Raw genomic sequence first — 23287 nt, 5'->3', positions numbered from 1 at the left:
CTCACTTGAAAATAGTATATAACTAGTATTAAAGTTATCCAGTACAAGCCTAAAAGCTCTTTGGAAAAAGGCTAACGACTAAAAGTTAATAATTATAGAAAGAGATTAATAGCCAAGACTACTAACACATTTCTCTTTTCTGGCACCTGTATTATATAATGTTGGGTCTATGTCATCATTTATTCTTTAGACAGTTAGTGAATAAATACATTAATTTTCTCAGAGCCTATGTTCAATTCTGTCACCCACATTTTCAACCTGTTTTAAAAGGCAATAAATTTCACACAGACTCTGCTAACATAAATGACTGATCAGTGCTACAACAGCACAAAGGGTCAAGAGCACCTTCAACAACCAGAATAGAAATAGACACCTTCCCATTGTAAAAACATCAATAAGGACAAGTACTTGTACGGTGTGGCTCAAACAGTTAACTTGCCACCAACAGTCCTTTCTACACTGTAAGTTCAGAAGAGTGTTCACCATAGATGAGAGCAGAAGAGCTGGTCAACATCTGCAAAGTGTCCCTGACATGCAGTCCCATCCCAGTCCCCATGGTTCACCCACACTGTAAACTCACCTCCATAATCCCAGTATAATATGAAAATGGTGTTATCCTCAAGCCCTTCACCATAATATCCGATAAATGGTAAGGGTACAGCATGAGATGATCTCGGCTGTACTTCAGCAGTTCCTCATAGTATTTGCGTTCATCTTTCTTGACATGTTTAACTGCATAAAAGAGGGAAATTGTCTAGTTTTTTTCAGATTTCCTATAGTTACATATTAACTATAAATGCAGTAAGAAATACTTCACAAACCAACAGTAATTTAAAAGAAAAGTATGTAAGTTGCAAGAGAACAAATAAAATATTCTAAGTTGGAACAAAGGAACAGTTGTATGACATGAAACAGACTTCAGAGTATATAAGTAAAATGTATAATAGGACAGATTAGTAGAGAATAATTCCTGCCAAATGAGAAAAAAAGCATAGAACTACCAGCATGACCCCAAAAAAGGTACAAAACAGAGGCTTATTACTTTATAAGAGAGCTAAACTGAATGCTAGTTTTCAATGAAGTCAAATCTTTTTTTTTTTTTAATTATTTGCTGTTTTTTTAGTTTTTAAAGTAAAAAGCCCTCTGACTTTCATGGAAAATGTTCATACAGAAAAACAATTATCAGAAATATTATGCTTAAAATAAGAGTAACAAACAGGAGGGAAACACTACCAGGGCAACAGCAGAACAGACTAACCAAAATAATCTATCTAATAAAAAGCAAATTTTTTTTTTAGAAAGAAGAAAAAGAAATCATGGAATGAACTATGTTTAAAATGTGTCACAATTATTATAGAAAGAGTTTTACATATTATTTGAAAAATTTATGGAGACAACTCAAAGTCAAATTACTAAGAATACATTTTTTCCTTTATGGTATATTTTCTAACCTCAGGCAAAAAGAAGACATTTGAATTAAGATTATTTTATAGGTAAAATTAGTCTATAAACAGTACTCTAAAAACAATTTTTATCAGAATTAGAATGAAAAATCTACTGCTAATACAAATTGTTGTTAGGTGAAATGATCAGTGTAGAGTTTCTCAAAGACTGTACATGGAATAATATCAGTACTATGAAATAGGTATTGCAAAGACAGATTTATGAATATGATAAAGCAATAGTCAGTTCCACCCCAATATAAAAATGCCCCTACTTACCCAAGTTATTTCTATATCGTAACTGATTGCGGATACTGTACAGGACAACTTGCTTTTCATATTCTCTCTGTGAATTTCCAAGACTCTAGAAGAAATTTCAAATAGAATTTAAACAACTTTCAAACTGAACAATAGTACTATTTTTTCCCAAAACATTTTAAAACCAAGACACCCAATTTTATCCTGGCATCTCTAATTTCCAGAATTAAATACAAAATATTTCCTTAAATGTTATTATACTAACATTCCTGCTACAGCATTCTGGGCAAAAATTTAATGTATTTTCTGTCTACCTTTCCAAAAGAGTTTTCGAAAATTATCCGAAGTATTTAATATCAAATAAAAGAGCAGTAGGAGAGTATAATTTCACTTTAGTTAACAAAGAATAAGTTCTGCTTATGCTTATACAGATTTCCTTCCAGACTCTTATGTTAAGTGAATGGATAGATGGTTTCCTACACCTACATTTATTTAAATTTAAGAATGGCAACTAAGGACATATACATCCCTCTTTGCTAATTATTTGTAGCTGAGGGTTATAATTATTAAAGATTAAGATTTCTGGAAATGTACACAAGATTGTTTCTTAAAAATGCAATCTCCGTCTGGCTTCATTGGAAAGCATTTAGACAATTTTAGAATTCTGATCTATTTTTAATAAGCTAAAATCTTTCTAGTTGTGCACTTAAGTGTTTTGTTGCAGTGTCCATGAAAGTAAAGAACAAGTTTGCCTGATTATGGTTAACATTATATTCACTGTGAGAACATAAACTTAATTTAATATATGACTGCTATCCCCCTTCTAATTTCTAGGGATGGTGTTTCCAATACACTATAAAGTGAAATTAGACATCTTAGGAAAGTAATGACAGAAAGATTAGTTTATCATATTTCTTACTCACATTTAAGCCAAAGCCAAAGAAATGTCCATACATCTTTCAGTTAAGGCAATCTTCACAATAAGACAGATGAAACTCACATCTAAGTAAACTGACGCATAACTAGACCCATTGGTAGGTAATATTTTCAGAAAAATGGAACATGATGTGTCCCATTTTATTTGTACAATTATGTGCGGTTGGCCCTTGACAACATGGGTTCGAGCTGCATAGGTTCACTTACACTGGGATTTTCTTCCTCCTCTGCCGCTCTGAACAGCAAGACCAAAAACTTCCTGTATTTCCCCCTCCTCAGGCTACTTGATGTGAAGACAAGGATGAACACCTCTAAGATGAGCCATCTCCACTTAATGACTAGAAAAATACGACGAAATAGCACTTTCTTTCTCTAGCTTATTTTATTGTAATATAGTATCTATTAATAACATATATGACATACAAAATATGTATTCATCAACTGTGTTTTGGACGAGGCTTCCAGTTAACAGTAGGCTACAAGTAGTTACGTTCCGGGGAAGTCAAAAGTTTTACATGGATTTTCAACTGCACAGGGGTGCAGGCACCCCTAACACCACGTTGTTCAAGGGTCAGTTTTCTTCCTGCATCTAGCTTAGTTTATCACAGGCTAAGTCAGAACTCACGCTACTATCAGAATGTATGTGCTTATATTATTTTCACCTGTCTTCACATTACAAGGGGTTAAGAGTAGATCTCATTGTAAAGAAACTACTCTACCATCCTCTTTGTAGCATCAGTGCCAGGGTCACTGCACTGAAGAGACCATATTAGAGAATTCAAAATAGCACCCTTTTAAAGATTTTCCCTGTCTTTACCGCTAAATAAAAGTCTTTTCCTGAGGGAATACAAATACACACATACTCACATAAGCACACAGTTTTGTGAACATCTTAGCAACTTCCAAACTTGAGGTTTTGCTCTTCTGTTTCAAAATAAGTCTCTTCACCTACCAAATGTGTAAGCTTTGGCTCTCAGCATTAAGTAATAACTGGTCCTGAATATATTAATCAATATACACGAGTGCACAGAAACTTCTAAAACCCACATTAAAAGTTGGCTTTACTCTTCACTAACCAAGTATATAATATAAATTGCTTTATTCTGAGATTCTTGGGCTCCCCTCCACTCTTACCCCACCTTCTCCCACCATTCACATTTTAAAACACAGTTGCCACTAGAGAAGGTTAACTTTTTAAAAAGAAGGAAAAGAAAAGTCATTTTATCGAGAGACAACTCTAGCCCTGCAGAAATACTGACCAGGTCTGACAAATGAAGTTGGGTTGCATATAAAAGGAACTACATCAGATGAAACAATGACGTAAGAATAAGACACTAGCTATAAAGCACCCATCACAGATTATGCTAAAAGCACAAAGATTTTCTGAAACTTTTGGTCCTACAGACTCCAATCCCGGCATATACATCCCCAAGTACACCCCTGTGCCCTGCCAAAAAACACATTTTTAAAATTGATCCTTCTTAGATGATACAGAACCTCATCATAAGATGCCCCTTAAAATAAAAGAACTATTAATTATTTTGAATAAAGAATATAAGATATCGGTAAACTACAGAAAAATCCTGAAATAATGACCCCATCCCCAAATTTTAATGTATTTTTTAAAAGTCTATCATGACCCATATCACATTTTTTTAAATGTCCTCTCATCCACGTAAAAATGACTTAGCTTAAAATACATTTTAAAAAAATCTAAATCACCTGCCCCCAGCTTTCAGAACTGGAAAATGTGAGTCATTTCCAAGGAAACTCATCAAAACTTACTGGAAACAACACCAAAGTATCTAAAAATCTATAATGCCAAAAGACAAATTCTTTCCATACAAGGAATATTCCCCACATTTAAACTGACTGAGCTTTAGGTGCTGAGCCATAAATATTTACTAAAAGCTAAGTATGTGAGAAGTACTCAAGGTACAAAAGCAAAGCCAGTATTGTAACCGGAAAATGCAACATAGTGGGGTAAGCTCTGTGACAGGTGAGGAATACAACGCAATGGTAAGACAGACTAGGGGCAACCACCACAGATTTAGGAGGTCAGGGAAACCTCCCACGAGCAGTGAGTATCAGAGTGAGATTCAAAAAGAAGCTATTAAATACAAGCAATATAAAGGAGACAGGCAGTAATAAGGTTGGGTTTGCATTTCAGAAGCCTCACCCCTAGAGCAGCATGAAGAATGCAGGAGAAAGTCCTATTCTGACAGCAAGAGACCAGACAGAAAGCTGATGTAGTAATCTCAGATGGAGCTCGGCCTAGGGAAACAGTGATTTGGCTAGAGAAGGTCCCTGGAAGTAAACGTGTACAGATGGGTTTTGCAACATATACAAATGGCCAACCTTATTCTAAGCTAAAATAGCCAGTTTCAAGTGATCTTAAAAACAAAAACATACTTAATTTCACATTTAGACCTAATTTTAACTGTTCTGTGATTATTTTCAAATAGTCATGACTATGTTTTAGAAACTCTTTTGCCAAAACTAATTAAAGACAATTATTCATGTTGTATATAATCTCATCACTCATCTTTCTTCCAGTATGTTACATATATTCCGATGAAAAGAGTAGAGAAAAAATAGAAACAAAGAAAAGAAGAATTGTTTCTTCTTGTGTCTTTGGATTTGCCACAAAACCCTAAAGTACAAAAGTGTCCTTTAAAGCCTTTATTCAAGATTAACAAAAGAAATTTATTCCCTTAGGTTTAGAGCTTTGTTCTCTCAGTTTAAGATAAATGTCACCCGGGCAGCCACTGACATCCAACAATTCAAATCCTTTAAATTTATCTTTCCACTTTCTTGGGTTTGCTATATTAAAGTGAAAGTATTTTCTTGGCCACATGATGCATGACCAGAACCTTAATATTCACTTCCTGGAGCTAAGTTCCCAAGGGAGGAAGGGAACAAAGTAAACTAAACTATTATAATCCTTATACCATCACCACCAGCATTCCAAATTCCCAAAAACACCACCGCCAAGTGCCAATAGAAAACCAAATTTCACCCTCGACCACGTATAATGGGAGGAAGTGAACGTCAATCTATGACCAGAGCAGCAGTGCCTTATCTGTAGCCCTTACCACTACTTTCATAAGACTTATAACCATCTGCTGTTATGTATTTATCAATTTATTTGTTTACTGTCTAACTTTCTTCAGTAAAATGGAAGCTCCATGAAAGCAATCTTTGTCTTGTTGACTGTTGCGAATTACCTGCATCTAAAACAACGCACAGCACCTAGTAAGTGCTCAATAAATAATCTATTAAACAGCTGAGTAAAACATACTCAAAAAATCGAGCATTAACTTTCAAAAACCTCATGTCACGCTTGTTGAAACATCTCTGATAAACTCATCTTCTCTAGAGGATAAAGTCCAACAAAACAAAGCACAAACGCTCCTTCAACATCTGGCCCTAACCACTTTTCCTGTCTCATCTGCTACCAGCCCCACACACTCAAAAAATTTCAACTCCAAACATTTCAGTCCAAACTCTGGTGATATTCAATCACTTGCTACTCATGAGATATGTCCTTTCACTCATCCAAGCTTTGTAAAATGACTTTCCTTCCCCCTGGAAAGATCTTTATTCCCTCTTACTTAACTCTTATTCGTCCTCCAAGGCCCAATTTAAGTGCCTCCTCTACACATCCTTCCATGCATCCCTGTGCTCTCACATATACTACAGTGGAGGTGTGTATGAGTTGCTATCATCCTGTATCGTATTCGTTTGTTTCTCATCCCTTTCCCACCATCCTGAAGTTCTGGAGGTCAAGGACAGTGCTTAAAATCTCTATCGCAGGTGCCTGGCTGAAGGGAGGCTGCGGGCAAAAGTGCCAGTCGGGTCCTGTGGACACCATGCCATCCCATTTAGCAACGGCCCCGTCCTGGCCCTGTGGCCCCACTGCCGTCCCCCCCTCGCCCTGAGCTGAGGGTCTGTCTCCGCAAGACCACAGAGGAGTAAAAGAAGGGAGTAAGCCGGGAGCAGCCCTTTCGGGCCCCGCGGGCGAGGCAAGCAGGTGACCGCGGGGTGGGCCGAATCCGTCAGGGGCCCGGTCCCAGACAGGTTCCGGCCGTACCTGTCTCACGTTGGCCGGCAACTTGCTCCAGGGGTAGTTGTGCCGGATGTGGAACTCCACATCTATGTTCATGATGCCGTGTCCAGGGCCGGCGGCAGGGGCCGCGACCGCGACCCACACTACGCCTCCCGCTTGCCCGCCCGCTGCCTGTCAGGGAAGCCCCGCGGGAGGCCCCGCGTCTCACACGGCCGAAGGCCCGAGCTGCCCCATGGCCTGGGCTCCCGACAGCTCAGCGCGGCCTGGACCAACCGAGCACAGGCAGCAGCGACGGGAGGCTGGTTCGCCTTAAGAGCTCCAAGTTTCTTCCTAGTTTCGGCCCGCCGGAAATGGCTCTTTGACACGTCACTTCCGCCCGCTGGTGCGCGGCCGGAGGGGCGGAGCGCGGACTGGCCTCTGGCCACGCCCTCTACTAGCTGCGGGGCGGGGCGACGATGAGGTCCCTAGAAGTACCTGGTTGAGCGCCACTCGCCCACGCACTTCGTCTCCCTGTTTCCATCTCTGGATGAACGGAGATTATCACTTGGGTTTGTGTTGCCGTTGCTGACGACCCAGTTTCCTCAAAATGTGAAGCCAGGTGGTCCCACAACAGGCGGTTACAGACACTGGGGTCGGTTGTCGGAGAAAAGCGACCTGGGAAGCGGGCCGGCGGTGGCTGGCTTTACAAGGAGTGCGGTGCGCTCGCCGGGGTTCTCCACAGGCCAGCCCCGAACCCTGGCCAGGGCGACGGGGGAACGGGTCCAGGCCCCTGGGGAAAGAAAGAGTCTCTCAGTCAGATCTTGCACCGGGTTGAGCGAGAAGCGAGGGCAGTGGGAGAGCAGAGGTCTGGTAAGCCCTCTCTCCATCCAAGGTGTGCTGCTCGCCATTGGGCTCCACTTCCCAAGAAGATCCAAATTCTTACAATGCAAGGGATTCGGGGAGCTGAAATTTTAAACAGTGGTGCTGACAGATGGAAGCAGCCCACAGGCACCTAGGAGACAGAGAGACCCTTGCCAACCTTTGGCATGTAGCCTTTCAATTTCTGCTTTCTTCTGCGCCACACAAATGCCTCCAGAGTCACTTTTTAAAAGCAAAAATCCAGCATGTCTTAATTGCAGATCAAGTGATAAGGTCTTTGGGAATAATTTATTCCAGAATTTGTTACACTGCCTTAGCAAACCCATGACCATTATTCCCGGCAGCAACCAGAGACAACTTCAGTGTTTTTGCAGCTTGTTGAATCACACGCACTGAATGAAGAGACCCCCCAAACAGGCTTTGTGTGAGCAACATGGCTGTTTATTCACCCTGGTGAGGTCGGGCTGAGTCGGAAAAGAGAGCCAGCGGAGGGCAGTGGGATAGGAGTTGGTTTTATAGGTTTAGGGTAGGCAGTGGAAAGTTACAGAACCTTACAGTTTAGGGTGGTTTTTGCAAGCTGGGAGGGGGTCATAGGGTCTGGAGTCACGAGGTTGACCGAGGTCAGTTACAAAGTCCAATTGCCTTATAACAGTTGAGGGGGGAATAAGGAACAATAGAAGAATGTTTCAAGTCATTCTTCCCTTTTGTGGTTTTCCAGTTACTTCAGACTTCCTATTTCCAGGAACTCATCTGGAATATCCATACAGGTCACAGAGGTTGCCATGGCATAGTCCATGGTACTGTCAGTCAGCCTAAAAGACCTTACACAACTGCTTTTCAGTTTTTAACAATGGTTTTAAATAATGTTTTATTATACACTGGGAGATGTAGACTTAGAACTTTTTGTAAGATGCCTAGCTCACACCTCGACAGCTGGCAAGTCTGATGCTTAGCAGAAACCCCATTATGTCTGATGAAACAAAGGTGACCAGTACACACTTCCCTTTATAGATGTTTTGGCCTCCTGTTATCCAACTATAATAGAAACTAAGTGCTCTGAAATCTTGTGTTTACAGATCCTCATCAGCATAGCTAAAGTTAACTGAACTCTAACCATGAGACATTTGTTCAACAAGTATTGCTTATCTGCCCACCATGTATTAAGCCCTTGACTTGCAATAGATTGTTGTTCCTCACAACCCTGATATTCCTACAACAGTAACCACTGTTACTATCCCAGTTTGACAGAGGAGGAGACTGAGGCTTGGCAGCGGTATATGACTTGCTCACAAGATCAGATGGGTAGTAGTGCCAGAGCCAAATTGGAGCCCAAGGCTATCCTCATTCTAGAGCCATCCTTTCAGTTCCCCAACTCAGGCTTTCACTCACTGAACTCTTCTACCTCCTGTTCCAATTTAGACAATGTTCATTCAAAATCAACAACATAGTCATCCTCTAAAATAATGTTTTACAGTTCTAAGTGTAGAGGAACCCATATTCTTCCGAAGTGTAACTTGGGTCTAATGCAATATAAGTAACAATGAAAATTAAAGTCAACTTAGTTCAAAAATCCCTGTAAACTATTATTAGCTAATGATAGCAGTTCAGCAGGTGAATACCTGATCAACGCACTATATTGAGTTTAGTGGATGCATCAAAAACTATAAAAGTGGACATGGGATAAATGGAGGTGAACCTACACCCATTGAATCAATAAGGCAGACCTTTGAAAATATGACCCTATGGCTAAAGAGTCTCACTCAGCAAGTAGCTGACAAAAGCAGACACATGAAGGAGGAAATGGGAATGAGTCAAAGCTATATGGACGGGAAGGATTCAAATAACAAGCTCTAAAGAATAGGAACCAGGTTTCCCTTGATACACAATCTTATTAGAGTACTGATCTGCCTCATTTCCCCCCAAGGTGACCATTCTTTGAGAGGATAGCAGTTCAAAGATGTAAGTTAACCCACAGGGCTCCGTGACCCCCTCTGCTGGGAAGTTCAGGAACAGGACTTCTTCCCCAAGCTCCAGAAAGCTGAAAACAGCAGCTCATTGGGTGCCACATGTAGCACTCTTTACAGTACCTCACTTTTTCGCTTGTCAATTATGTCCTTCCTTAAGGTCCCTGACTCAGGCTCCTGCTAATTTTTACTGTACTAGACCTTTGGCTTTTCAAATTCCAGAGGGGTCAGAAACTGCGGAGTCTTAGAAGCTCCATCCTTGAAGCTGTCATTCAAATTAACTCCGTGAGTAACAAAAAAAAAAAAAAAAAAAAAAAGGAAATTCGGTCTTATCTGAATTTACCAGATCAGATTGAGGAAAACTGCCCAGCTGGCTTAGGCAATTTGCCCTTCATAAAGACTACAGAACTATTTCATTCCCAAGATTCCAACAGAAATAACAAGCAGAAACTACCTGAAAGTAGGGAGCCATCTAGTGACCCCACTCAAAGACCCAAGAATGTCACACCCTGTGGTCGGAATAATAATGGCCCCCAAAGATGTTCACATCCTAATTCCTAGAACTTGTGAGTTTGCCCCTTATATGGTAAAAGGGACTTTGCAGATGCAGTTAAGGATCGTGACATGGGGAACTAATCCTGAATTATCCAAGTGGGTTCAAGGTAATCACCAGGTCCTTAGAGGGAGGTGGGGGGTCAGAGTTAGAAAAGGTGATGTGACAACAGAAGCAGAGGTCAGAGTGATGCAGGGTCACAGGCCAAGGAATGTAGGTAGCTTCTAGGGACTGGAAGAAGAAATGGATTCTCCAAAAGGAGAATTTTGCTGAACCATTTTGAGCTTCTGATCTTCTGAAATGTAAGATAATAAATGTGTGTCATTTTAAGGCACTACATTTGTAGCAATTTGTTACATCAGCAACAGGAAATTAATATACTCCCCCAACGATAAAATATTTCAACACCTAAATAGCTAGTGCATCAAATTTTATAATTAAAGTCATTGGTGATCCAAATGTAAATGCCCTTAGGAAGAATAATTCCTTTTAAGCCTTATTATGTTTTAAGTATACATGAGCTGGCACATCCTTTTCTGAGAGCACATTTGAAAAAGAAAGAGCTCAGGGATGAAATGAGGCTGGGGAAACACCTGTAGGGGAGGAAATGGTGTCCAGAAAAAAGAGAGGAAAGGGAGTCACTGTAAACATTTTTCTGTTTCACAATTTTGCCTGTCTCCCCCATCAGAGAGGAAGCTTCCAAAAGATAGGGGCTTTTGTCTGTTTTGTTCTCTGCTGTGTCCTTAGGCTTAGGTCAGCACATAGTAGGCACTCAGTAATATCGAATGAACCATGAATGTTGCATAGGAGCAGAATTTTCATAAAAGCCCCGATTTTTGAAAATTTGTAAAGTCCTGCAGCATTGCCCCCCTTCACACCAGACAGACCATACTCATTATCTCTGAGTCTGACCTTAGCCTCAGGTTTCCATACCATATGTGCTTTGCTCTGTTCCATGAACCAGTTCACCTCCCCCATGCCAGACACCTTAGGCCTGCTTGTTCCCACCTCCCAGTTTTTGCCCTTCCAAGCCCCTCCACCTTGAATGCTTTCCCCCAGACCTTTGCACAGCAGATTCCTTTCAGTCCACCCAGTATCACTTAGAGTGGCCTTCTCAAGCTGTCTTGGCCAACCTAGTCACTTCTCCCTTCACCCCCCTAACCTCATTTCCTCTCTTATTACCTTATTCATGTCCTTAATTGCAAGGAATTACTGTCCAACATTATCCTATTTGGTTCCTTGTTTGTTGTCTGTCTCTGCACAGAAGGAAGGACTTTGTCTTTCTTGTTCATCAGTTTATCTCTAGGACCTAGAATCATGTACCATGTATAATCAGTGCTCAATAAATACCACTGAGTGTAGTGAACGAATGAACTGGTTATGTGATATCTGAGCTCTCAAGTGCTACTTCTCAGTTAAGCCTTCCCTGAATACCTTCTTCAAATGCATAACATATCTCCAACCCTCTGCATCCTCCTCCCCTCTGCATTATTTTTCTCCATAAAGTGGAGATGGCACTTATTACCATCTCATATATTCAGTAAATGACTTAATCTTTAAAGTTGTCTCCCCCCATCAGAGAGGAAGCTTCCAAAAGATGGGGCTTTTGTCTGTTTTGTTCTCTGCTGTGTCCTCAGGCTTAGGTCAGCACATAGTAGGCACTCAGTAATATTGAATGAACGATCAATGTTGCATAGGAGCAGAATTTTCATAAAAGCCCAGATTCGGGGATTCTCCTGAAAATTTGGAAAGTCCTGCAGCATTGCTCCCCCCACCTTCATACCAGACAGTGAAGCTGAGAAAAGGCTGCTTCACTTAGGACACAAGCTTTCCCGGGGGCCGTATTCCCCATTACTTCCCCATTACTCCCTACTGACTCCCTTTTATGGAAGCTGTCTGTTATGCTTGCTTTATTTTGGAGTGAAAAAATAATTCTGTAGCCTTGTCTCTGTGGAAAGGGAAGAAACCTTTTCAACTAGATTGGAAAGTTCAGTTGTCCATCATCTCTTGCTTCACACATTTCAGAAAGACTAAGACATTTGCAATCCCCCTAAACATGTCCTACTGTTTAATCCCTTTGTATCTCTGCATATAGAATACCAGTTTCTGGAAAGCTTATCCCTCCTTCTTTACCTGGAAAACTTTTCATCTGGACACTGAATGGAATTCCAAAGAATCAGGATGTGAGGATGCAGAGGTGGGAAGGGGCAAGAAAATGCAGGAACATTTTTCTTTAAAGAGTTTCTGGAACTTTCTTTTGCAATTGATGGAAAACAACTGAAAAACTACAAGCTTGTTTTAGAGAATCCCTTGCCACAAAGCCTTTGAAATATTAACATTCTGTATCCATGTGTACTATACAGAATGTTATTTTTCTGCCATTTTAAGTCAGTTTGTTTCTAGGACATTTGTGATCTGAGGTGGAAATGAACATTCCAACATCAAGCTCCCTCAACACAAATGCCACACAATTGTAATAGTTAAGGTGACCACCAGGGGCTGATCTCACACAACAAATCTATATTTAAAACCTGCAAATTCTCCACTTTCCCGTATCTAACTATTGACTGTAACCCAAGCCATTTCCTCAGGCCCTAGGGTCCGTGAAATTCATTTTCTAATTTGTCTGCAGTTTCTAATAGCACTTGTACTTATGCCCACCCACCAGGAAGTGATCCAATTGAGGTTTGTACAATCTCAAAGTCCCCATTTGTGCCTCTTGGTAGCTCAGGTCGAGAGGCTAAGTTGGTCAGCTACAGAGCATGATTTATCCTTAATCGAAAATATTGTCACAGTATCCATGACAAGAAGTAAAATCACATTTTGAGTGAATGGGGAGGTATTCCACATCGGTACTCAATTTTCTCAATTTTGTTTTTTAGAAAACGTTAGACTAGCTGGAAAAACAAAGAGGTGAGAGGCATAAGATGATGAAAGCCAGTGGAAGTGAATGCCATCTGGAGAGTTCTCTTTTTTTTTTTTTACATTTCTTCCTCAAATTAGTTAATTTAAGTATGTGGGTAATCTTGAAGGGATAAGATACAGAATAAATAACTTAATGCCAGTTTTTTTAAGGGTGGGGGGTAGTACTAGGAGCATAAGAATCGCCTGAAAAGTTGTTTAAACTACCAACATCTGGGTCTCACACAAGATCAACTCTGTCAGAGTTTCTGGGGTTAGAGTCTAGGTGCTGCATAATTTTTTTTTTTTTTTTTTTGGATTGCAGAAATTTGTTAAAATTGGAAGACATTGTTTAATTAATCTTCTCTGCCATGAAACTCCTTCAGGCTGTCTACAAAGACCACTGGGAGGCTGACAAGCACTTGGGCTCAGGAGTTTGAGGCGGTAGTGAGCCTCAAAGGGCCACTGCACTCCAGTTTGAGTGACAGAGCAAAACCTTTCCAAGGGATAAGCTGGGTGCTGCATTTTTAAAAAAAATCCCCAGGTAATTCCAATGTACAACGAAAGCTGATCACCATTTTTCAGGCCTCTTTGGGACTCAGGTACTCAATAAGCATTTGCTGAAATGAGGAGACCGAACAAGGATAACTTCTTTTTTTTTTTTTTTTGCTGAGACAGAGTCTTACTCTGTTGCCCACGCTGGAGTGCAGTGGCACAATCTCAGCTCACAGCAACCCCCACCTCCTGGGTTCAAATGATTCTCCTGCCTCAGCCTCCTGAGTAGCTGGGATTACAGGTGCCCATCACTGCATCTGGGTCATTTGTGTACTTTTAGTAGAGATGCGGTTTCACCATCTTGGCCAGGCAGGTCTCGAACTCCTGACCTCAAGTGATCCACCCACCTCCGCCTCCCAAAGTACTGGGGTTGCAAGCATGAGCCACCACACCCCGCTGGATAACTTCTAATGTCCAATTCTAACTCTACAACTCGATAATTCCATGATCGCATATAATAATTTTTGTATATGCAAAACAATTACCCAATCTAAGCTTTTAGTGTAATAAAAAAGCAGCCATCTATTCAACATTCATGTAGACCAAGGAAATAATTCCTTCCCATCCTTGATAACAATCAGGAAAACCAGGAGATAAATAAAGAATGGCACACTATTAGGTCAATATGGAAATTATCTGAGTATGTGTTACACATATGGCACTGGGCCACCTTAGATCTTCTTAGCTTATTTGGGTATATTGTTACAGTGCCTTGGAACTTGGCAAAAGTGAAATTGTTTTTGTTTCCTTCTCCATTACATCATTCAAACTTTACACCTTTAGCAACACGTAATCTCTTAACTGTCTAACAAGAAATACAAATTTGTCTGCTAGTGTAAACTGTGATTGGGGATTAAGTTCGAGTATTGTGGGGTTGTTTTGTGACCTCTATAAATGAGATGTGAGTGAGAGATGGGACACTTTCTTGGCTACAACGACAACTGATCCTGGAAAAATATAAATTGGCTATTTTTTGGCCAGGTCTATGTAAGGATTTGTTCTCTCTAAGAACAGAAATGTTGAATTCTCTTTATTTTAGATTTAGTAAAGGTATTAATTACCACAGGTTTTTAGAAATGATATAGCCTTAATGCGTAATATTTTTTTCTTTTCTTTTTAAGTATATAGAAAGCTAGCTGAATTGTGCACCTGGTAAAAGTAGGCCCAGGGAAGCAAAAGTCAGAAAAAGATTAATCAAGAAGCTAGATACACCTATTTACTTTTGAGAAAATAAGGATTATTACAAAGAAAGGCCAAGAGAAAGTCAAAGTTCAGCTTTTGAAATACAAACTACGATTTTGGAGTCTGAGCAAGACAGTAGTCTTAAAAGCCAGGCTTTCTTGAAAAAGGATTTTCTGAATTCTTTTAGCTCCCATTGACATATCTTGGGGAGAAACGGGAGGAAGTTGAAATCTTCAAGAGAGAGCATCTCCCAGTAGAAACCATAGTCCCAGTGAGATGACTATATTTAAACAGAAAGAGGCCAAATAAGAGCCTTTCAACTGATAGAGTTAAGCTTCCCCTCGACTCCCACCACTAGCCGGTGGAGCAAGAGTGTAAGAATGATTAGGTCCGGGCCGGGCGCAGTGGCTCACGCCTGTAATCCCAGTACTTTGGGAGGCCGAGGCGGGTGGATCACGAGGTCAAGAGATCGAGACCATCCTGGTCAACATGGTGAAACCCTGTCTCTACTAAAAATACAAAAAATTAGTTGGGCATGGTGGCGCGTGCCTGTAATCCCAGCTACTCGGGAGGCTGAGGCAGGAGAATTGCCTGAACCCAGGAGGCGGAGGTTGCGGTGAGCCGAGATCGCGCCATTGCACTCCAGCCTGGGTAACAAGAGTGAAACTCCGTCTCAAAAAAAAAAAAAAAAAAAGAAAGAATCATTAGGTCCACCTTAGGAAAGAAACCAGTTGCATTTTCTTTGTGTCTGTGATTAGTCTTGTTTGAATATTTTCCACCCAAAGTAACTACCAGCTTTAGTCTGAACCAAGACCTATTTTCTGCACATGGGAGATAAGGAGCAAGACTGAATTGGGGTGATAATCCCTCGCTATCTGCCTGCTAAGATAGCATCAGTATCCGCACATTAGCATCCCTGGCTATCACACAGCAGAGCCTGTCATGAGGTGAAAGAAGCCAGGTTTTCACAGATCACTCAGAAAGAAATAACCAAGAGGACCAAAACTATGACTTACTGAAGAGCCTGTCTCTGATGGGAACTGTGAATCTTTTAAAGGATCAAAGTTTTGGTGGGATTCTTTTAGGCAGATAATGCTGACCCAGGCTACAAAGAGCATAGGGATCAAGGTTGCTTCATGGACTCCACCACTGAAATGAATACCAAAGATTGTGATTAATTTTCAAGTGTGAAAGAGACAGAAAGCAGTTAAATTTTTAGGCCTAAAGAAAAATCCCAGAGGAAAATCTCTTACTCTATAAATAAGGAAAGAGGTGGAAAGGTTGACACCAAGCTCCCCCCACAACCCTGATTCTCAGAGTTCAACAACACAAATAGTGTTTGCAACTGATTATGCCTTGCTGCCAAATATTGATTTCTGATTCTAGAAATTTGAAATTAATCTGAGAAGGATTAATTTAACAAAAGGATACTTATTTTAGGACTAAATGGTTTATATGTGCCAGGAGCTACATTAAGCATTTGGGGACACAGAAATGAATAAGGTATGATCTTTACCCTTAAATAATTTACAGTGAATAGGGTTGAGATCCAGGTACATAACCCAATGGAATACAAAGTAAAAAGCAGTGACACATAAAAGATGCTAGTAGAAGGAAATGGAGCTTCTCATTAAGGATTCTGGAAGCAATTATGAAAGAGGTGGCTTTTATGCTGGGTTTTAACATTGGAATAGATCTGAAGGGATTAGAGAAGAAGGTGTTTTGGCTGCCAGAGACTATATGGAAGATGCAAGGGAAGAAAAGGGTAGATTAAAATAAAAAGAATAAAATGGCATTCTTGCTAGACTCTGGTATCAATGACCAGAAAGTCCAACCTAAGTGATAATTTGTCCTTTTTTTTGAGATGGAGTTTCACTCTTGTTGCCCAGGCTGGAGTGCAATGGCATGATCTCGGCTCACCACAACCTCCACCTCCCAGGTTCAAGTGATTCTCCTACCTCAGCCTCCCAAGTAGCTGGGATTACAGGCATACACCACCATGCCCAGCTAATATTTTGTATTTTTAGTAGAGATGGGGTTTCTCCACGTTGGTCAGGCTGGTCTCGAATCCTCAACCTCAGGTGATTTGCCCTCATCGGCCTCCCAAAGTGCTGGGATTACAAGTGTGAGCCACCGTGCCCCAACCTGTCCTTTTTTTTTTTTTTTCTGGGTCATAAAATAAACTTTAATAAATTTCAAAGAGTTGAATCATACAAAGTATGTTCTCTGACTATAATGTAATTAAGCTAGAAATCAATAACAAAAAGATAATAGGAAAATCCACAAACACTGGAAATTAAACAATACACTTCTAAATAACCCATGCCTTTTTTTTCTTTGTAGCTCTTCAGTGGTTTATGATATGTTATTATATCATGATCATTGTTTTCATTTTTGTCTCTAAAATCCTGATGAACTTTTGTCTTTAAAATCCTGATGAACATATTTAAATATGGAGAGTGTACCAAGTTTATAATCTGTCCTATGTTTACATAGAACCAAAAAAAAAAAAATACTTCCCAATATGACCAAACACAAAGTCAAGGAAAGAAATGTGGACTGGCTTAAATATTTAAAGAGATTGAGGATATTTAGAATTTCTTGCTCTGTGTGTGGCCACCTGGATTTAAGGGAAATAAAAAGCTTATTGTTCCATTTATAAGTAATCCATAAAGTTAAAGATTCACCACACATTGCATGGAAAACCAATAACTGGTACAAGCTGGTACCGTATGTTTATTTCTGATTTGAGAAGCTAAGAACACCTGTTATGAACAATTAATGACATGAAACTTCGAGAGAATACACAAGGAAACATACCAGAGCAACTTAGTCACACCATTGTGTCATGCTGGTGACTTAATGGGCCCTTCACCAAGACACTTCAGAACTCCCTAAACAGTAGTTCTCAACTGGGGGCAGTTTTGTCCCCAGGGGACATTTGGGTATGTCCAGAGACATTTTTGGTTGTTATAACTGGAGAAGGTGCTACTGGCATCTAGTGGATAGGGGCCAGGGATGCTGTGCTACAGTGCATAGGACAGTCCCCCACAATCAAGAGTATTGGCCCAAAATGTCAATAGAGCTAAGGATGAGAACCCTGCTGTAAACGACAAACCACTCGTCGTGAAAGTGTATTGTAAAAACATTCACCTTATGCTTCTGACCCCTAATCCCAACTAGTGCTAAAGATATTAGGTGCAATAATTGTACAGGAATCCATGTCCAATCTACTTACGTCATTGTTAGGTAGAAGGTAGTGACCTGAATTCACCTCCCCATTTGACTGTGTACTAAGCAATTTCTGGTTGCTTTGTGCCTCAGGTTCTGTATCTGTAAAATGGGGATAATAATAGTAACTATCTCATAAGGTTGATGTGCTGTTTGAAAAAAGACCAAACTCATGTAAAGGGCTTGCGAGAGAGTCTGGCCCACAACACTAAAAAGTGGAAACTTTTGTTATCACTGTTGGCATCATCATTATCACTATTACTTGGCACAAAAAGGAATTTAGAGATTAGCATTTACCTAAACCAGTTTCCAAAACCTCAGTCATTTGAAGAATAATATGATTTTTAAGCACCATCTAAACTATCCTTTACTTAAGATTCTTCTTTAAATCATCACACTTTGTATAAATCTTTTGTGTCATTCACAGGTTTGATATCTTAATTGTATTATCCTAAAATACATGAAATAATGCAGTGCTATCAAACTAAAGTTTTTTGTATGTTGCAGCTAAAATCATCTCACATGTGCTGCATTGGCAGATATGCAGCAATTATTGAAAATCAGTGGCATGCAGAGCCTTAGATTTGGAAAGGAACTTAGATGTCCAACCCCTTCCTATTGGATTTTTGCCATTCATTTGGCTGAGCCCACCTCCCTATAAATGCCAAATATTCTCTCTCCCAGCTACCTTTGCAACTAACACCTGAGCATGTGACCTCAGCTGCATCAGTCAGACATGCTCATGCTTGAGCCTGAATCCGAAGCTGGTGCAAAAAGAAGCAGGGACTGTGTGAATCTTCCCAGTCCCAACAAGATGAGCTCCTGGGGCTGCAGGGACATCCATCCCTGGGCAGCTGAGGTGGCAGTGATTTTTCTCACTTGTCCAATTTGGTGTACGATTTTTGGTGTTGTTCCCGACTCTAAAGTTTCAGACCTGGTTCTATAGCCTTCCCAGAAGTTTGGCGAGAGATCCTATATTGCTTAATAAATCTTTTTCAAAAATCCTTAATTCAGCCAGCATCAGTTCCTATTGTTTGCAAATGAAACCCCAGCAAATACACTCTTACTTTATAAATGAGGAAACCGAGATCCACAAAAGTTGTGTTCTGCACAACATGCCATGGCTAGGTCAGGATTAGAACCCAGGTCAGTCCCTTTTTAACTTTAGCATACTGTATTTCTAGCTTGTTTATGCTGAATCAAACCTTGACAAAATTGAATCTGAAAAAAATTTTGATTCTTGGAAAAAATACTTTCAATTAACACACAATAATTGTACATACTTTTAGGATACAGAGTGATGTTTCAATACATGTATACATTGTGTAATGATCAAATCAGGTAATATCCATCATCTCAAACATTTGTCATTTCTTTGTGATGAAAATATTCAAAATCCTTTTCTAGCTATTGTGAAATAGCATTGTTTGCTATAATCACCCTACTGTGCAATAGAACACCAGAACGTATTCTTCCTATCTGGCTGTAACTTCATACCAGTCAGCCAATCTCTCCCCTCTCCCTTCTCCAGCCTCAGATAACCACCGTTCTACTCTTTACTTCTACAGGATGAACTTCTTTAGATTCCACATATAACTGAGGTCATCCAGTATTTTTCCTTCTGTTCATGGCTTATTTCACTTAACGTAATGTCCTCTAGGTTCAGTTATGGTATTGAAATGACAGAATCTCATTCTTTTTTATGGCTGAATAGGATTTCATTGTGTATATTTTTTAAATGTATTTATCCATTGATATGGTTTGGCAGTGTCTCCACCGAAATCTTTAATTGTAGCTCCCATAATTCCCTCGTGTCATGGGAGAGACCGGGTAGGAGGTCACTGAATCATGAGGTCAGGTCTTTCCCATGCTGTTCTCGTGATAGTGAACAAGTATCACAAGATCAGATGGTTTTATAAGGAGAGTTCCCCTGAACAAGCTGTCTCTTGCCTGCCACCATGTACAAGGTGCTTTTCACCTTCTGCCACAATTGTGAGGCCTCCCCAGCCAAGTGGAACTGTGAGTCCATTAAATATCTTTTTCTTTATAAATTACCCAGTCCCGGGAATGTGTTTATCAGCAGTGTGAGAACAGACTAATACATCCATTGATGGACACTTAGGTTGATTTTATATCTTAGCTATTGTCAATAGTGCTGTAATAAACATAGGAGTGCAGATATCTTTTTGGCATACTGATTTCATTTTCTTTGGATATGTATCCACTAGTGGGATTGTTGAATTACATAGTACTTTTATTTTTAACTTTTTGATGAACCTCCATACTGTTTTCCATCCCATCAACAGTATATAAGACTTTTCCTTTCTCCACATCCTTGCCAGCATTTAATTTTTGTCTTTTTGTTAATAGCTCTTATGACTTGGGTGAGGTTAATATCTCATTGTGGTTTTGACTTGCACTTCCCTGATGATGAATTATGTTGAGCTATTTTTCATATACCTGTCGGCCATTTGCATATCTTCCTTTGAGATATGTCTACTCAGATCTTTTGCCCATTTTTTAATCCGATTGTTTTTGTTTTTGTTTTGCTATTGAGTTGAATATGTATTCTAGATATTAACCATTCTGTAGATTGCCTCTTCACTATGTTGATTATTTCCTTTGCTGTGTGAAGCTTCTTAGCTTGATGTAATCTCATGCATCTATTTTTGCTTTTGTTCCCTGTGCTTTTGAGGTCTTATCCAAAAAATTCTTGCCCAGTCCAATGTCATTAAACATTTCCCCTATGTTTTCTTCTAGTAGTTTATTAGTTTCTGGTCTTACATTTAGGTCTTTAATCCATTTGACGTTAATTTTTTCAGCAGTGAGAGATAGCAATCTAGTTTCATTCTCCTGTATATGGCTATTCAGTTTTCCCAGCACTGTTTATTAAAGAGACTGTCCTTTCCCCATGTGTGCTCTTGGCAATGTGTGTGTTGGCTATGAAAATGTGGATTTCTTTTTTAATTTTAAATTTTTATGGATAATAATTGAACCTCTTTATAAGGCACATGTGATATTTTGATACATGCATTTATTGTGTCATGATTAAATCAGATTAATAAGGGATATCCATTGCCTCAAACATTTATCACTTCTTTGTGTTGGAAACATTTCAAATCTTCTCTTCTGGCTATTTTGAAGTATTATTCAATGAATTATTGTTAATTACTGTCACCCTGCTGTGCTATCAAACACTAGAATTTATTCCCATTATCTAACTGTATTTTTGTACCCATTAGCCAAACTCTCTTGTATGAATTTACTTCTAGGTTATCTATTCTGTTCTATTGATCCATGTGACTGTTTTTATGCCAGTGGCAGTGGCCTGTCTGTAGCAGCCGCTGAGGGGGTGCCAGCTGTCATAGGGGTGGCATGGCAGGGGCTGTACACAGAGCTTTGTGGAGCCAGAAGGGGTGGAACGGGGGGAGCCCCACCCCTTACTGAGCTAAAGGGATGGAAGTCCCATGCTCCCTGTCACAGATGCAGCCATCCAACCACAGCTTCGGACCTGGGCCTCCCTGCATTCTCAGGGGCCTGGGAAGACCCCCTGCCCCTGCAGGCTTGGAAGTGCCTGCTCCCTTTCCCTGGCCTCCCCCAGCTCCCTGCACCCACTCTGATTTCACAGCAAAATTATGGCCCAGTCTGGACACTGTCACAACCTGGCCAGGTGTGCATGGACTCAGGGTGGTGCTAACACACCGGCCTCTTGCTGCCTCAGCACCCTCTGGACTTTGGGCACTGACGAGCACAGGACAGAGACTGAGGGGGGCTGAAGGCAGATTGACATGGGGCTACAGGAGCCCCTCTTCACGAACAGCCTGGGTACCAGAGACAACCTGCAGATGGTAGCAGGAGGCAGACAGGCTCCTAGGTGGAAAGGGGTGGGTCCCTGGTGAAGCTCCACCTTCAAGCCAGGGCCCGCCTGAAGCCTGGGTGCTGGACTGTCAGTTCCAGGTGGAGTCCATGGCCTGGAGTGAGAACTTGTGGTGCTTTTCCAGGCCTGCCCATGGCTATCCATGGATCAATAAGCATGCCCTTCCTCCCTTCTGAGCCCATAAAAACCCCAAAGCCAGTCAGACTCTCACAGACATTGGGACAACCTGCCTGCAGAAAGGAGCTACCCACTGTGTGTCTCCTCTCCGCTGAGAGCTGGACACTTATAGGGGCGACCTGCCTGCAGAAAGGACCTACTGACTTTGGGTCTCCTGAGAGCTGTTCTGTCACTCAACAAAGCTCTTCTCTGCCTTGCTCACCCTCCAGTTGTTTGCGTACTCATTCTTCCTGGATATGGAACAATTAGGACCTGCCAAATAATGGGACTAGAAAGAGCTGTAATACAAACGGGGCTAAAAGAGGCCCCTGGCTTGCCATGTTGCAGACACCAAGAAGGACAGAAGAGCTGCAACCCTCTGGGGAGCCCAGACCCAGGGGCTTCCAAGCCAGGGCTGTAACACCCTCTTTGGGGCTCTGCAGTTCCTGGCATCTCCAAGCTTCTGGGCACCACCATATTTCCTGGTCCCCACAATGGAACCCTTTTGCTGTACACCTGCCCCAGCCTCAGCCTAGCACAGAGCCAATGCTTGTGCCAGCACATGGAGCTGCCTGCCCTGCCACAGCTAGCACACTTGCACTCACTCACAGTGGCTGGACTCTGCACTCACTCACACACCCCTTGCTGCTCCACACCTGTCCCACCCTTGAAAGGCATGGGATCCAGGCCAGTAGCAGTCCTGAGTGCAGCCTGCTGGGCCGAGTGAGTGAAATGAGCCCAGCAGGCCCAAGCGAAACTCAGGCAAAGGTGCACCAGCCACAGAGGTTTCCAGGTGGAAAAGTGACATCCTACAGATCCTGTGACACCAATGCCATGCTATTTTGATTACTATTGCTTTGTAGTATATTTTAAAGTCAGATAGCATGAGGCCTCCCATACTTTGTTCTTTTTGTTCAGGATTGCTTTGGCTATTCAGGACCTTTTGTGGTTCCATATGAATTTCAGTATTGTTTTTTCTATTTCTGTGAAAAATGTCATTTGTTAATTTGATAGGATTTGCACTGAATCTGTAGGTCACTTTGGGTAGTATAGATATTTTAACATATGAATTCTGCGAATTCATGAACACAGGATATCTTTCCATTTATTAGTATCCTCTTCAATTTATTTTATCAATGTTTTATAGTTTTCATTGTAGAGAACAAATTGTCTTATTGGCCAAGTAAACTAAATACAGTGGTTACTATCTCTCTCATCTTTGTATTGTATATCTTTGGGATATGTAGACACATTTCCTATAGCTCTTCAAAAGTACCCAATATTGAGTGAATTCCCAAAATTGCA

General features: G+C 40.8%; 1 protein-coding gene across 3 annotated transcripts in view; it reads right to left on the bottom strand.

The window, feature by feature from the left end:
* Positions 1–7063, bottom strand: part of FAM91A1 (family with sequence similarity 91 member A1) — a 48412-nt gene extending 41349 nt beyond the window's left edge. Inside the window, exons 1-3 of one of the 3 annotated variants that reach the window (XM_012451604.3) lie at positions 6730–7063; positions 1722–1806; positions 581–732 (exon numbers count right to left, since the gene is read on the bottom strand). In XM_012451604.3, the coding sequence (XP_012307027.1) occupies positions 581–732; positions 1722–1806; positions 6730–6801 (309 nt within the window). In that variant the 5' untranslated portion in view covers positions 6802–7063. Of the gene's footprint in view, positions 1–580; positions 733–1721; positions 1807–2843; positions 2864–6729 lie in introns of those variants that run through there. The other 2 variants (XM_012451605.3, XM_012451606.3) reach the window with 2 other exon arrangements.
* Between the last annotated feature and the right edge of the window lie 16224 nt (positions 7064–23287).

The sequence above is a fragment of the Aotus nancymaae genome, unplaced genomic scaffold, assembly GCF_030222135.1.
Source record: "Aotus nancymaae isolate 86718 unplaced genomic scaffold, 86718_ANA_hifiasm-v0.15.2.pri h1tg000036l, whole genome shotgun sequence".
Taxonomy (NCBI): Eukaryota; Metazoa; Chordata; class Mammalia; order Primates; family Aotidae; genus Aotus; species Aotus nancymaae.
This window is presented reverse-complemented; position numbering and strand designations above follow the sequence as displayed.